Source organism: Penicillium taxi (assembly GCF_028828555.1).
Source record: "Penicillium taxi strain IBT 34144 chromosome Unknown utg000001l_segment0_segment0, whole genome shotgun sequence".
Lineage (NCBI taxonomy): Eukaryota > Fungi > Ascomycota > Eurotiomycetes > Eurotiales > Aspergillaceae > Penicillium > Penicillium taxi.
The window spans coordinates 3278317-3294063 of NW_026643203.1; the positions used below are offsets into that span (position 1 = coordinate 3278317).

Sequence of the window (15747 nt, forward strand, 5' to 3'; positions counted from 1 at the left end):
ATGGGATTCCTCCATTCTACAATCTATACACATACACACTTTGGTACGCATACTGCGTTCTCATTTGCCCACTAGAATCCACTATTCCTTGGTAGTCGACCTCCATTTGACACTGGTGAACTATCACGTGGTTGTACCACGTGACCCACCAACCGCATACCTCACGATTCCACCCCGAATTGTTCACGTTCTTCAAGGATTTTGTAAATAGCATGTGCCTAGCTAGTTCTGAATTCAAGATTAGCTTTAGCCCTTCACAATTACGACGATGACTCAGACCAGTTCAATATCAGTGACTACTATCCGCCTGCCTCTCAAGGCGCTATTATCGTCACGACCCGGCGACAACATATTGTTAACGGACGCACCAAAACTCTTAATATTAAAGCTTTTCAAAACATTGAAGACAGCCTTGCCATCCTCAAAACCCGCTCAAAACGACTAGATGTTCGAACTGGTATGTCACTTAGTCTATCTCATAAAACAAACTAACTAGTACTATCAGATCCTTATGCAAAGCTCCTCGCAGAGCGACTTGGAGGTCTTCCTCTCGCTTTAGCTACTGCTGGGACGTATCTTCAACACATTCCTCTTACCTTCAAGCGTTACCTACAAGAATATGAAAAACGCTGGAACATTGATCCCTATCGCCCTACTGAGCTCCAGGATTATCGTGAACACACACTCTATACGACATGGGATATCTCATACGACTCTCTAAAGAAAAAAGACCTAGATGCGGCAAAGCTACTCAAACTCTTGGCCTATTTTGGTAACCAGGGCCTTTGGTATGAGCTTTTTTCGGAAGGTCTAACAGAAAGGTCTCCAGAATGGCTATATAACATGCTCACAGACGATTTATCTTTCCGGGGAGTCATGAGGGTCTTAACTGATTGGTACTTTCTAGAAGTTGATTCATCATCAGGATTATGGAGTATGCATAACTGCGTTCATGACTGGACGTTAGCCGCGCTTAATAAGGTTATCAACACACAGTATTACTGGTTTGCTATAGATTGCGTTAATGCGACTACGAGAGAATTCGACACAGATTTTTTGGGAAATGTAGTTTTTTCCCGCTTAACTAGTCACGCAACACGACTAGCAAATCAACAGTTTCTCGAAGCGATCTATGATCCTACACCCGATCAACTTGATCAATTATTATTTACTTCACAATTGCTTCAAGATCAAATTCAGCTTACTACTGCCGAGAAGATGTATATGCGGGCGCTAGCTGGGTACGAGAAAGCGCTCGGGTCAGACCACACATCGACCCTTCTGACCGTCAACAATCTCGGGCTTCTATATAGTGATCAAGGCAAGCTGGACGAGGCCGAGCAGATGTATATGCGGGCGCTAGCTGGGTACGAGAAAGCGCTCGGACCAGACCACACATGGACCCTTGGCAGCGTCCATAATCTCGGCAACCTATATCGTGATCAAGGCAAGCTGGACGAGGCCGAGCAAATGTATATGCGGGCGCTAGCTGGGTGCGAGAAAGCGCTCGGATCAGACCACACATCGACCCTTGAGACCGTCAACAATCTCGGCAACCTATATAGTGATCAAGGCAAGCTGGACGAGGCCGAGCAGATGTATATGCGGGCGCTAGCTGGGAAGGAGAAAGCGCTCGGATCAGACCACACATCGACCCTTCTGACCGTCAACAATCTCGGCAACCTATATAGTGATCAAGGCAAGCTGGACGAGGCCGAGCAGATGTATATGCGGGCGCTAGCTGGGAAGGAGAAAGCGCTCGGATCAGACCACACATCGACCCTTCTGACCGTCAACAATCTCGGCAACCTATATCGTGATCAAGGCAAGCTGGACGAGGCCGAGCAGATGTATATGCGGGCGCTAGCTGGGTACGAGAAAGCGCTCGGACCAGACCACACATCGACCCTTGACAGCGTCAACAATCTCGGGCTTCTATATAGTGATCAAGGCAAGCTGGACGAGGCCGAGCAGATGTATATGCGGGCGCTAGCTGGGTACGAGAAAGCGCTCGGATCAGACCACAAATCAACCCTTGAGACCGTCAACTCTCTCAGCAGCCTCCGACATCATTATGGCAAGCTTAATAAGGTGAAGCGAATTTACATGCGGGTGAGGGCTAGGATAAGATCATAGTACTCATTCAAAAGATGGGAGCGACGAATCATCAATATATATTCATTGATTCTATTCACCAATGACCGAACCAAATACTATAAAATACCAAAGCTGGTACATGTATATACTAAACAGCTTCAGTGACCAGAAATCCCGGATACTCGACCATGGATCCAGCCACGGGGATTAAAGAACATTTTAGTCGATACACGCGTTACCACGGAAACTTAGGATTATAGAACAAAATTTGTGAGTAGCGGGTTTGGAGAGTGAGGCTGAGGTATCATGATCTCATAGCCAGTCATCTTCGTATATTAGAGATGGGCACGGTGTCGATAGAGCCTTACAAAGCAATCTGGTTCGGGACAAATACGCTGAAAAGCCCAAGGTGCTCTGCAGTAATGAAACCGAAGATACAAAGAGGGTGTTGGTACAATGGGAGTTGAGGTATCCGTTCTGATTGGACGGATACTCTCACTCCTAATTGGACCGGCCAGCCCCAAGTGGGGCAGAGGAGTCTCTTTTAGTTCAGGAATAGATAGACTGGAATAAGACACACTTTACAACTCCAGCAACACGTACGTACAAGCGTACCTACTGTGTTCAACGAGCGAGTGTCGCTCCCGACAGAGAGACTGTTGGCAGATTGCCCATTCAACCTGCTATGTTTGCATGGTTTGCATTGAATCAGCCTGGATGATCAGGGTAAATGGCTGTCTGTATCCGTGGGAATTGATACAGCCACCCCAAAATTTTTACTACACCCCAAAACCAAGCTTATGTCAGCCACCCACCCCATCAAAAACATAATAGCCCTTGAAGTAAATCCCATACGAGCGGATCAACCCTATACACCATAGTAAACTCGAATAGCATATCTCAACAATCAGAAGTTGAAATCATTTTAAATATTGAATTTGGATTATTTCTAGTTAATGCAATATACGTAAAATTAGGAAATCGTTAAGTGAAGTGTAGTTAAAGCTAAAATAGATAAACTGCATCGTAACTCATGGTACCGCTATAATTTATTCATCTAATTTACTTAAATTGAATTCATTCTTCATGAGGAACCTTATCGTTATGTCACCGAATACTTGGATCTTATCGGAGTCATGGTTTTTGAGATATGATATTTAATTTTTTCGAGTTTACTATGGTGTTTGGGGTGATCCGCTCGTATGGGATTTACTTCAAGGGCTAATAATTGGGGTGCCCCTATCAATTCCCGGGCGTGCTCAGTTCTACTCAGTAAGCAAAAGCAGCGAGGAGGTGAGCACTAATACGGAAGGGGAACGCCAAGAGTCGGCAGAGGAAAAACAGTACATAGGTGTACTTACGAGGATTCCCCTCATTACTGACTCATATTGGTTTTTCAATTCGAATATATACTCCTTTTACAGGCATCTTACCTGGCTATCTAGTATCCTAAGAGGACTGCTCTGTATCACCAATCATTCAATCATTATACAAAATTTATACCATTCTACCATGGGAGACATCATGACTGAAAGCCAGAGGGCAGCCAACCTCATGGATGCCCAAGATAAAGCCGTGGCGCTCTTTGAAGAGATCGAGCGCGATCTCATCCGTCCTGGTATCACTGAAAAGACCTTGAACGAAGAAATCTACCAACTGGGATTTGACCGGTACGGCATCAAGACTCACTGGCACAAGCGAGTCATTCGCAGCGGTCCAAATACCTTGATGCCCTTCTCAGAAAACCCTCCAGATCGTGTGATTGAAGAAAACGACATCCTAGTAGTTGACCTGGGTCCAGTTTTCGAAAAATGGGAAGCTGATTTCGGACGCACCTATGTTCTCGGAACCGATGAGCACAAGTTAAAGCTCCGGGACGCACTTGAACCCATCTGGAAATCCGTCAAGGCAAAGTACAGGGAAAATCCTGACATGTCTGGTGAACAGCTATATGATATTGCGTGCGAAGCTGCTACGCAGGATGGCTGGGATTTCGGTGCCGATATTGCTGGGCATCTGGTTGGACATTTTCCCCATGAGAGAATCCCTCAGGATAGAATCTCTCTATACGTCGCCAAGGGAAATAAATCCACTATGAACACGGCTGGCCGGGATGGATTCAAGCGGCATTGGATTCTGGAAATTCATCTTCGTGATCGTGTTCATAAATATGGTGCTTTCTATGAGCAACTCCTGACAGTCGATTGACATATATAGTCAGTCTCATATAGTAATGTAATTCCTTTACATAACAATATATACATCATTGGCAAGAGGATTGTATCATTATACCCAGGATATCGTTAAAGCCAGGAACTTGTAATCTACTATCTAAACCCCTTACAAAAAGCTCCTAATATCCTTCTGCTGTCCATTTTGAACTAACTCTGCCTTGATCTCTGCTTCCTACCTGTGGAGAGCCCTAATCCGGTTAGGGTCGCCTCATACTTTTCTTTATATAAATAGAGTACTTGTAGCTCTAGCGCTTGTTATGATGTAACTAGCGCCTGCTCTTCAATGATCTGTCAAATATCCTCTTCTTACACATCATCATCCTAGCTTGAGCCTTAGATTTGCAATAAAACTATCTCTTTAATTGACTAAGTTTTATCTATAACTTCTTTATATTATAGATCTATGAATTGATGGATTTCTATAGGGCTGTGAATGACTGAATAATGATCTCATAGATGATTCATATCTTTAGTGATATCAGACTTAACTGCTGAAATTTGAAGGTATGGATATTGATATTGATCTATATTGATCTAGCTCAAGTGCTCTCTTAAAGTAATAGCAACGTACGGTACCTAGTTATGGATCCGTAAACGGGGAGAGGAATTGTATAATTGGCCCTCGACAGAGAAGATATAAGGAAATGTGGTTGAACGTGGACCAATAATATGTTGAAGCCAATACATCTATTAATCCTTGAAGGAGCCCTTCAAGAGTTCCATTGAAACCGATATTCATTATCGTCCCAAGGTCAATTGCTCATCACTGACTTGGATGATCCCGGGCCGTTAGTCAATTCCCACTTCCTTTCTCAATTACAAGGGTCTCATTCTGTAGAGTATTCCTGTAAATATCTCCTGTAATGTCCCACGCCGTTACAAGATGCCTTTCCCAGAAAAGCTGCTTCCTCTCGAATAACTGATCCTGAGATGTCCATCTACTCTTTAGCTTATTATATCCACGTGAAAAGCGCTTCCTCAAGCTCTGACCAGTTCTCTCGATGAAGGCGGTTCTTTTTTAAAATCCTGTTTAACAATATCATCAAGGTACTTGTATCATTTTGAAAAGATCTAAGAGATAAATGGTGAGACAGGGTGTTTAAATTGGCTAAAGAACCACTCTCTAGCTTCCTCATGGGTGCGGGAAGCACTTGTACACTTATGGGCTCGTAGAAGGGGTTTCTGTGCGAAGAAGATAGGCTGACATGTTGTGGAAGGCGTTTTGTGAGATATTTTAGCAGACAATTTCGTGAATTTGGCTGATTAAGAACCTTTGTATAACTATGAAATTTAGCGATAATCATAGTAGGGGAAAAATCGTTATAGGCAGTATCGTTATGTAAAGGAATTACAGTATAGACAAGGACAAGCCTATGAATTGAGTTGGTCTCTCTTGAGCGATTGATTTGAAGTTTTGAATCAAATAGCAATGTTGCATTGTTGTTAATCGAGTATGGCTTTACAGTACGAAAGTGAATAATCTTCTGCAAGATTTGCCGGAAGCGTGAATAGCGATGTCTCAATCTCTCCCTCAAAAAATTGCCACTCTAATTTCTATTCACTATGTCCGAGATTAATCCTTCCAAGGGTTCTGGTTTCTGATTTTTTTTTTTTTTCATTCTTATTTTCATCTTTTTTGTACCGTGGTCATACTACTTGAACTACTGGCTCGGCATCACATTTGAAAATTATACTGGAAATATTCATCAGAAAAAGACATTAAATTTTGAGAGTGTATTGAATACAATCTTATCTCAACAAACTAATTACATACAACATTCATAAATAATTATCGCTCGTGTTCCATGATGGCATCAAATGCGAATAAAAAACAGCGCTTGACTCAGTTCTTTTCGGAGTCAATGACCTCATGATGCTCGCCAATGGGCTCATGGACAAGAGCTGTCTTCAGGTCCCCAACATTCTCCACACCAGCCAGACCAAGCTCCTCATTGATTCTCTGCATGCGGAGACGATCGGCCTCAGCAATACCACTCTCACTGCCACCGAAGAAGACATCCAGCTCCTCTAAGGTCTTGTCCTTGGTCTCTGGGGCGAAATACCAGACAAAGATACCACCACCAGCACTGAAGATTGCAAAGAAAATGTAGGTTCCGTACTTCATGGACTTCAGCATGTCCTTGGTGGTCAGTCCGATGACGAAGTTGAACATCCAGTTGGTAGAGGCGACGATGGCGACACCGCGCGAGCGCTGGCTGTTGGGGAAGATCTCCTGGGCCAGAACCCATGTGACGGGACCTATAGAGTTGGCGGTTAATAATCTTGAAAATGAAGAAAGAGAGTGGAAGAAACATACCCCAAGAGTAAGCAAAGTTGATGGCAAAGAGCCAGATGAAAGCAATGGCGACCCAGCCCTGTGCTTTGTACAATCCCTCATTAAGGTCCCAGTAGTTCTCGTATGTACCCTCAACGGCGGCAACAACAATGTGACAACAGAACATGCCAATAGCACCGGTAATCAGGAAAGTCTTACGTCCGAATTTGTCGAGGTAGAGCACAGCAGGCAGGGTGAAGATGATCTGCAAAATACCGGTCACACCAGTAGCCAGAAGAGTTTGGGTAGTAGATGAGAATCCGAAACTAGCAAAGATTTGAGGAGCATAGTACAGAATGGCGTTAATACCAGTGAACTGCTGGAAGATCATCATGAAGCATCCAAGACCCAGACGCTTGAGCATGTTGGGTGCAAAGAGGGACTTCCATGGGGCCAAGCGGCCGCCAGAGCCGACGGCCTCGCGTTCGGTCTCTTCGTCGAACATGACAGCAGCCTTGATCTCAAGGAACTCAGCCCGGAGAAGAGGGTCATTTGGAGAGAGACGGCGCAGCTTAGAAAGAGAAGCAATTGCTTCTTCTTCACGGTGCTTCATCATCAACCAACGAGGAGAGAAGGGGAGGAAGAACATGCCGAAGAACAGGACCCAAGCAGGGATGATCTGCAGGGCCAGGGGCAGACGCCATGCAATAGTTTTTTGACCCAAGCAGGTGTGTCCGTGGTTCGCGGCAGCGTTGTAGGTTCCATCGGCAAGGAATGGGTTGTCGATGCCTTCGGGATTGCAGTGGACACCGCCAACATACTGCATGCCGTAGTCAAGCCAGAAGGCAATGGCAGTACCGATGGTGATAGATAATTGCTGAAGGGAGACGAGAGATCCACGGAGCTCTGGGGGAGCGATCTCGGCCTGGTAAAGGGGAATAACCATACTGAACATTCCGATACCGATACCACCGATGACACGACCGGCGAACAAGTAGGCGGGGGTCTGAGCACCGGACTGCAGACTAGTACCGAGAGTGAAGATGATGACAGCAACTTTCATAGCGTATTTTCGAGAGATGCGATCTGCGAGGACACCGTTGATCAAAGCACCGAGCCATGCACCCAGCTCCAGAGCTGAGACCAGCCAACCTTGAGTGGTAGATCCCATGAACTCAGGGAAGTGGTTTTCAAAGTTCTCCATGACCAGCACAGGACTCATCACACCTTGATCGTAACCGTACATAATACATCCTAGGGAAGCAAAGCAACAAGTCATGAAGACATAGGGGTTCTTCAGCATACCCACGAGACCGTGGGCTTTTTCCGCATTGGCACGGCCAACGACGGACTGGCTGGTTACCGCCACCATCTTGAGCAAAATATGATGGAGATGATATGGGAAAGGGTAGAGGAAGAAAACACAAGATGTGAATCACAATCTGAGAAACCCTGGTCTTCGGGGGCAGGATGCAGCACCTTATATAGGGCTTTATAACCCTTTTTCCTGTCCTTTTTCTATCCTTTTTTTCCCGCGTTATTTTCTTTCTAGGGCTAGCGTCCTGGATCAGACTACCGAGGGCATGCGTACTCCAGACTCCATGTTCCCCCAGACCATGAAAATCTGGTAAAGCACATGATTTGTGTTAGTTGCCCCAATCCCATGGCTTACTATACCATGTGGGGGACCCCGCCCAGAGTAAATCCATATGCCAGCCTCGAACCAACGAGTGTACTAGGTCGATAGTTGGCTAGTGTCGGCAAGAAACCAGCATCGGCAATGGTATACTCCGGGCGTGCGAAACACATAATATAAAACATTCGGAAGCTAGCGAGCGCCACAGAATCTTTTGGGTCCCAAAATAGTCAATTGTGTGTCAAAGTCTGGCGCTGAGCTTGGTAACAAACAAGCCTTCATTCCGGGAACTGCTACTATTGGCTCTGCGACTACGATAAAATCCTTTCCCTAACACGTCTATGATCCATGTCTCCGGGGTTAGTGCTTATGGTGAAGTACGACGGCGAGCAAGCCATGCAGCTCAATTGCAATGCAACCCCGGGGGCTAGGTGTCTACCCCGCTTGACGCACATATTGTCCAGTCCAGTCAGAGCATTATCTCAACCTTGAAATATGCTTTTGAGTGAGTACTTAGGTATCTAGTTAATAGATAATGTCTACATTGAGGGGCCAAAAAGGGAAGGCAACAGGGTTGTGGTAGAGTGCCTAGTACATCGTACTTTGTATTCCTTCTTCCTTTTCTATAAACAAAGGTCTTTCTAAAAAGGGGCCAGGAAACATGGCTAAGCCCTAGACCATGTGATTTGAAAAAAGGGGAAAAGTGAAAAAAAAAAAAAAAAAAAAAAAAAACGAAAAAGTTCAGGGCTAATTGTGGATGCATCATCTCAGTGCGCGATAACACAGTCCCACTTGATGACCAGCGAAGTAAGTTTTCTCCCTCATAGTGGGGGCGTAAAGGAAGGAGTGAACCTCCAGAAATTATTTGGAGAAAATTATGTTTAGATCGGAAGGATCCGATCTAGGTCGGGTTGTTGACTCATACGACTTGAGAAACCAAGATGGCAATCAGGAACGAAGATTCCTTCGTCACGAGGCTTATAGTCTGGGGATGGGATGATTTTTCGGATCATGGCCGTTGAAAGTGTCGGCATCTAATTAAGTGACTAGGTCTTAGGGTAAAAACCCACTATGGAGTCTTACTCGGGGAACCGACTCAACCGAGACGGGGGAACACGGGGGAAGAAACGGAGAACGGGAACGGGGAACGGGGTTGACGCGTTGCCCGACTATTTACTTATTTTCTATGGGGTCTAGATATCTGAAATCTGGAGATCGGTCACTTTTTCATATACTTAATACACCTTGCCAGTTCCAGACTACCGGTGAGACAAAATACTGGGGCAGGAAATCTGGGAAAATCTGGAGATCTGGGGAACTTTAGACCTAAGCACCACCTATTATAGAACATACATAATGATTGCTTAATCGGTTAACCGAGTCTCTTAAATGCCGGTTTCCCGTGAAATCTTGGACCGCCAGTTCTTGTCAGCCCTCTTAGCCAATCAAAGAATAGGCTGGAACTGTCCGTGGCTTTGGGGAGTACCGAATATTAGCCGCGATGAGATGAATGGTGGGGAGACTCCTCTCCTACTCACTTAAGTCAGTGGCTTGGACCTCCTGATTAAGAGGAGTAAATATCAAGTAGCATGTTAATTATCAGCTAAGCATCCGGGACAAGGCGCCTTGGCTGCCCAACCATGGAACGTGGTCAGCACGAGTCATGAAAGCCAATATTGCTCATTCTTGGCATTCCACATTAGCTGAACGACGGACATAATGTAGTTGGTAAGTGTCGAGTATATTATGACTTTGATTTATCATGCTTGAGCAAAATGTTCAATCCAACTAGATTAGAGTAACTAGGAAATTTTAATCCTCCTTTCTCCGCAATCTCATCACCCCATACTCTGTTTAGTCATCCGGGGTTAAGCTGGGGATAATACCTAACCGATTTGAGTCCCCGGTGTGATCAACTCTCTTGAGACCCTTAACTCCATGTGTTTTGACAGTTCTGGACCCGAGCTAGTGCGGAGTATCACATCTCGTTTAATACTTTTCCCCGGATGTTTTTCAAAAATTTAAGAGCCTAACAAAGCACCTTAGATAGACCATGTGGGAATTGTTTTTATGAATTCATGATAGCCCTGAACTTTCATGGAACTATACATGCTATGTAGCTAAATATTTCAATAACTATTTCAACTATGACAGCTCCTCATATAACTATTCTATCTACAAGGTAAATTTAGTATTAACTATCCCCAGGTGCTGACTATGACCTGTCATTAATATCATCCAATAATATGAACCCAAGTGGAGAAATGGTCTGTGCATACCACATTCGTACCTACCGCAAACTCGATTGATCATCGAAGTTAGATCAGTTTCACAAAATCACACGAATCGGCAGATCGGCTTCATATCTGACTATTCTCGAGGGAGTAGCCTTGCAATATACTAAAAACTTCGCAAATCCTGTTTTTTCCGGATCAATTGGCAGTATGCCGCGCAGGACACACAAAAAGTCTCGCCACGGCTGTAGGGAATGCAAACGCCGCCACATGAAGGCATGGCCCTGAAAATCACACCTGGGTAAGACCCATGATCAACAGAATGTTTCCGCTGACTTCGCTAAGTCTTAGTGTGATGAACAAAGACCGATTTGCTCCAATTGCATATCCTCGGACCGGAAATGTGAATTTGTGAGCGATCCTTTGCCGCGAGGCGCCCGAAGCACTAGCTTGAATAGTGCTACTGGATCACCTGCTCTGGATTCACCCACAATGTCGGCTCACATGACCGAGAATGGCCCGGTCAATATGCTTCATGTTGAACTTCTCCATAACGGGATCTCGGAACTTTCCACGTGGACTGACAACGCTACGACCACTGGATTTTTCTTTGCCGAATTGCTATCCTTCGGTCTAGATGCGCCTTATCTCATGAACGAAATGCTTGCTTATAGTGCTTTGCATCTAAGCATTGTTAAGCCCGAACGCCGCGATTTTTATCGAAATCATGCGGCTCAACTTCAGATGCATGCGCTAAATCAGTACAACTTGCAATCTCCCCATATTAATGACCAGAATTGTGTGTCTGTATTTGTATTTGCTGCATTTCTGGGTCTGCACATGCTTTGCGACACGCTGGTCTTTCGTGAAGATAGCTTCGAGGCGTTCCTAGATCGTTTCTTGCAGTACGTACGACTACATCGGGGCGTTCGCACAATCGCTTCCGAGGGAAGATGGTCAATTATTTGCCAGAATACCACCCTTCAACCCCTATTGGAGCTGGGCTCTCGGCTTCCTCCGATGGATGCCGAGCTAGGACCGAATTGTCGTATCTTACTTGAACGCATCCAGACCTCCGAGACAGAGGCGTCTAATCAGGAGATATACAAACAGGCTATTCAAGCGCTACATTCTGTGATGACAATAGTCAAGGCGAATAGTTTCTACAGTGGAGGTTTTACAGCTCTGACGGCGTGGCCTGTACTTGTTCCCCGTGAATATGTTGACCTACTATCGGCACGGCACGGGGAAGCTTTGGTAATACTGGCATATTATGGAGCCCTTGTTCATACCGGACGGCAATCGTGGATGTTTCAAGACGGCGGTCAATTTCTCATTAGATCCGTTTTCCAATATTTGGGTCCCTCGTGGAGCGAGTGGCTGGAATGGCCTCTAGGAATACTAGATGGTACTATTTTAATATGAGGGAATTTTTCCTATACAACCTTCCAACCTTGGAATGTTGGGTTTACCAGCTTTTTGGCCTCCATCTAGTGTATAGGTGGACTATGCTTACCTAGTGGATATTGATTCCAACCGAACCTCGGGAGCCCCTATGCCCCTGAATGAAGTATTAATGACGAGAGAATATTGTAGGATGTTTTGGACAAAGATGTCATCAATTGAGGTAATAAGTGTGAATTTTGTAGTATAGCCTTTATAATTCACATTCGAGATAGATGTTAAATTAAGGTTATGGAGAGTAAACCTAACTGAAAACTTACAATAGCGGACAATATATTCCATATCTTTGCTTCCAGATACTCGTAGAAATCAGTAACTTTTAAAGCTACCTATATGTATTCTAAGGCTGTGTAGAAATCCTGAGTCTCAGGGGTGCCTACTTTGGAAGTAATTTTGGAACTCAACTTCTCACCTGGACGCTCTTAATTCTGAGTCCCAGAGGTTCTTAGCACTATCATCTTCACCTTCATTTTTAACCTCACTTTCCAAGGCTCACATTTGATATTACCCTATAAGCTAGCTTCCCACATGATCTGTTGCTTCTCTTCCATCTCCTCTTCTAGCCCCTCCGGGTAAGGGATCCTTACCATCCGAGTTTATATATATGGTCTTCAGAGCTGCCACTTCAAGTTCAAAATGGTTCCTCGGGCTCGCCACCATGTTAGGGAATTAAAATCGCGTTTATCATGGATTAAGATTGTGGTCTAGGTGGAAATAGGATGAAGCAAGAAAAACCCTGGTGGCAACTGAGGTCATGGCTGACCCACAATATGGCTAAGAATATGTTGAAAGCAGCCTTAGTATTCTGGAAGTATTGAATGATTAGAGAGCCTGTAGTCATTGGGCCTTAAGGCATATATAATAGGTGTCCAAGTGTGCAACCTTCGAAATCTATTTGCCCTTCCAAGGTCCCAAAGTTCCGTCCATTACTCCAGGGCTCTAGTGCATAGCGAACTATCAACTTCGAAGGTTGGTTCCAGATGGAACCTTGGAAACATTCAAGGTTGGAAGGCCAATGTCGATTTTTCTGGTGAAAACCGGAGCAAAAGCCTGACCCAAAGATAATTTTGAAGACTCGTCCGTCTCTTACCCTAGGGCAATCATTGCTGCGACAAAAAACTTTGAATCGCCGGCGAGTGCCCTCATTACAAACGCCACATGTAGAAGTAGTGAAGTTATTACTTTGCTCATGAGTCAAGTCATTCAATTGCCCCTCTGGCTACCAGAGGGGACTCTTGGGATTGAAATACACTGAATAACACGTGAAATATGCAATAATATCTGCCTGGAACAGCTTTTCGTAGCAGAGCTGTATTCGTTCCAGACGAATGTAGACTTAGAAATTGGTTGAAACGTCAATTTCCGGAGCAGCTAGATGGTGGTGGGCAAACTTCGCACATGTTTACTTCCCAAAGATATCAGTTGCTGAGGGCCTGTATCAGTTCAGCATGGGTATATGACTGATAGCCTACACTCTGTCGGAAGGTCTCCACAACCTGGACAATAATCGGTGTAAATATGACTCGGCTTGGGATTTTTCCAGGGAATGGTCAAGAGAAGAAGGAGAAGACACGTAGAATTGTTCAATCATCGCCCTCGTCTCCGCGATCGACACTGTGATCTCTATCACGATCGACATCTCGTTCTTCCTCGTCTCGTTTTTCCTCTTCACTATCCTCGTCAAGGTCATCCAGTTCGTCCTCCAGCGGGCTGATTCGTTCATCCAACAACCCAGCATCTTCCAACTGTTCTCGTGAAGGCAACTTCCACAAGCTGGTACCGCATACACGGTCCTTGGTGAGGAGATCGTCCACAAACTGATCCATAAATGTAAGGGTGAAGGAATCACGCATCCTGCGCTTCAATTTTCGGTAGTCGAGTAGAAGCGGTTCCAGCGTCTTGTAGACATCGACCGCGTCGAAGGTGAGTCGCACGTAAAATGCTGCCAGTGCACGCAGGTATTTGAAATCGCCCCGAGATTTGATCACACTATCTTCGGCATTATCGCCATCCTCATCACCATCGCTACCAGGGTCGGAGAAGTTCAGGAGTTCGAGGACGATGTCTCGATCCGGATGGAGTTGTAGAAGCTTGAAGGCGAGGCAAATAAATGGCGAAGGTTTCTCTGAGACACCATATGTACCACCAACAAAGCTGATTTCTACTGCACGATCACAAAGGGTGGCTGCATTCAAACCGAAACATTGCTCCTTGAAGTAGAAGGAGTCTGTGATGCGATCTCGTACGGCTTTCTCAAAAAGTGTAGCGGGGTTGACACCGCGCACAAGTGGACCGGTGTATCCTCGAGTATCGAGGAATTGGCTAGCATCAGCACGGTGAGTAGCCATGATGAAAACAGCGACGGTCTCAGGGGTGTGTATGTGACGCGATGGACTCTGGAGACTTGAAGGAAAGCGAAAGGTGAAAAGTGGTCAAAGCGTTAAGGATGCCAAGACCGCGGATTAACTGTTTATCGATAGTCGCTCGGTCAACGCAAATGCAGTAAACAATCGGAAACTTGAAACTTGAAACGTATTTCACTAGAGCTGAAAGGGTTCAGTGGCGTCATGCATGTGGCGTTTCAATTCGGAATCTGTCCTGGTCCATTCAGATATCCTTCACATCTCATATCTCTAATGTCAGACCCCTTCTGGACATGGTGCTACTCACTTCCTCGACAGTCTCCGCCATCTTGTCGATGGGGGTGATTGCCCTATTTACCATATTATTGTTTCTGGCAGGATATGTGTTACAGCAACAGTCTGTAAAAAGCATTCAAATTGCATTGCGACCCCCTGAACGGGCTTCACAAGGACATGGGTCATTAGGATCAACATTCCAAAGCCCCATGCAGCCACGTGGAAACTATGCCTATCTCCAGCTGCTATCCCAACCCGATCCATCCGACATTTGCTCTGCAATTCTCTTTTTCAAGCAAATCGCCACCAATGGCTCTGCTATACACGATCGCCTCTTTATGTACCCTCAAGAATGGGATCGCATGTCTACAGCGAAGATTAGCAAGCCTGCAGCCACAGCGCTAGCAATTTTGCGAGCTGCTAGCATCAAGTACGGCATCTGGCTGCTGCCAATAGACATGACTGCAGCTACATCCATGGGGTATGAACCGACAAACACCAAGCTGCTGCGCTTGGGTCAAGTCCAATTCATGCAGTATGATAGTGTGCTGTACCTGAAAACACCAGGCATAGTTCTGGATACGGAGAAGCTCGATGACATTCTCCTATCTCGGCCACTGCCACTTGTATTCGACAGAGATCGACCCGACTCTGTGAATAACGAAGCATGGATCCCTACTCCGCTTCGCCCAGATCGCGACACGTATCTGCCACCAGCCTACTTAATCACGGTCAACAACGTTGCAACTGGGAATGTTCAGGCCCGGACCCACATCCCTAATGTTAATCTTCCGGGATTTGGTCATCTTGTCATGGGAACAAAAAGGTTCAGTGCAGAGAATAGTGAGGCGCCTGGCTATGTGTTCTTTGACAATGATCGTGACGGACACGTCAAGTGGGATGGAAACCCTCTTTTTGGAACTTGGCGAACCCAGCAATATGAAGTTTGCGACGGCTTGGATTTTGAAGATTATTGAAATCCAAACAGTAACGAGTAATGTTTTGTTCCATTTTATACCAATATCTGGGGAACTTCCAATATCAGTTTGGATGTGGCGTTTTTTCAAGGCATCTCACAGTCGTTCTTAGTGATATAAACTTCAACGTACTATTATAGCCACACAGTAAATACGGCATTTGATAGGTTTTAAATTATGGGGTTTGGCTG

General features: G+C 45.3%; 6 protein-coding genes across 6 annotated transcripts; 4 read left to right on the forward strand and 2 right to left on the reverse strand.

Annotated features, from left to right (window-relative positions):
* N7495_001183 (uncharacterized protein) lies at positions 1-2136 on the forward strand (the record flags this gene model as incomplete). The annotated part of the gene is made up of 3 exons (XM_057203853.1): positions 1-43; positions 245-457; positions 506-2136. 3 exons carry the CDS (start codon positions 1-3, stop codon positions 2134-2136), a joined length of 1887 nt encoding a protein of 628 aa, XP_057067926.1.
* A 1485-nt stretch (positions 2137-3621) lies between these two features.
* Positions 3622-4305, forward strand: N7495_001184 (M24 family metallopeptidase; the record flags this gene model as incomplete). The annotated part of the gene is made up of 1 exon (XM_057203854.1): positions 3622-4305. The coding sequence occupies one exon, from the start codon at positions 3622-3624 to the stop codon at positions 4303-4305; it is 684 nt and encodes a 227-aa protein (XP_057067927.1).
* A 1869-nt stretch (positions 4306-6174) lies between these two features.
* N7495_001185 (sugar porter family MFS transporter) lies at positions 6175-7978 on the reverse strand (the record flags this gene model as incomplete). Its single annotated transcript, XM_057203855.1, has 2 exons — positions 6175-6590; positions 6649-7978. The coding sequence occupies 2 exons, from the start codon at positions 7976-7978 to the stop codon at positions 6175-6177; spliced, it is 1746 nt and encodes a 581-aa protein (XP_057067928.1).
* A 2990-nt stretch (positions 7979-10968) lies between these two features.
* On the forward strand, positions 10969-11901 carry N7495_001186 (uncharacterized protein; the record flags this gene model as incomplete). Its single annotated transcript, XM_057203856.1, has 1 exon — positions 10969-11901. The coding sequence occupies one exon, from the start codon at positions 10969-10971 to the stop codon at positions 11899-11901; it is 933 nt and encodes a 310-aa protein (XP_057067929.1).
* A 1622-nt stretch (positions 11902-13523) lies between these two features.
* N7495_001187 (PRP38 family protein) lies at positions 13524-14288 on the reverse strand (the record flags this gene model as incomplete). Its single annotated transcript, XM_057203857.1, has 1 exon — positions 13524-14288. One exon carries the CDS (start codon positions 14286-14288, stop codon positions 13524-13526), a length of 765 nt encoding a protein of 254 aa, XP_057067930.1.
* Positions 14289-14596: 308 nt separating this feature from the next.
* N7495_001188 (uncharacterized protein) lies at positions 14597-15556 on the forward strand (the record flags this gene model as incomplete). Its single annotated transcript, XM_057203858.1, has 1 exon — positions 14597-15556. The coding sequence occupies one exon, from the start codon at positions 14597-14599 to the stop codon at positions 15554-15556; it is 960 nt and encodes a 319-aa protein (XP_057067931.1).
* Between the last annotated feature and the right edge of the window lie 191 nt (positions 15557-15747).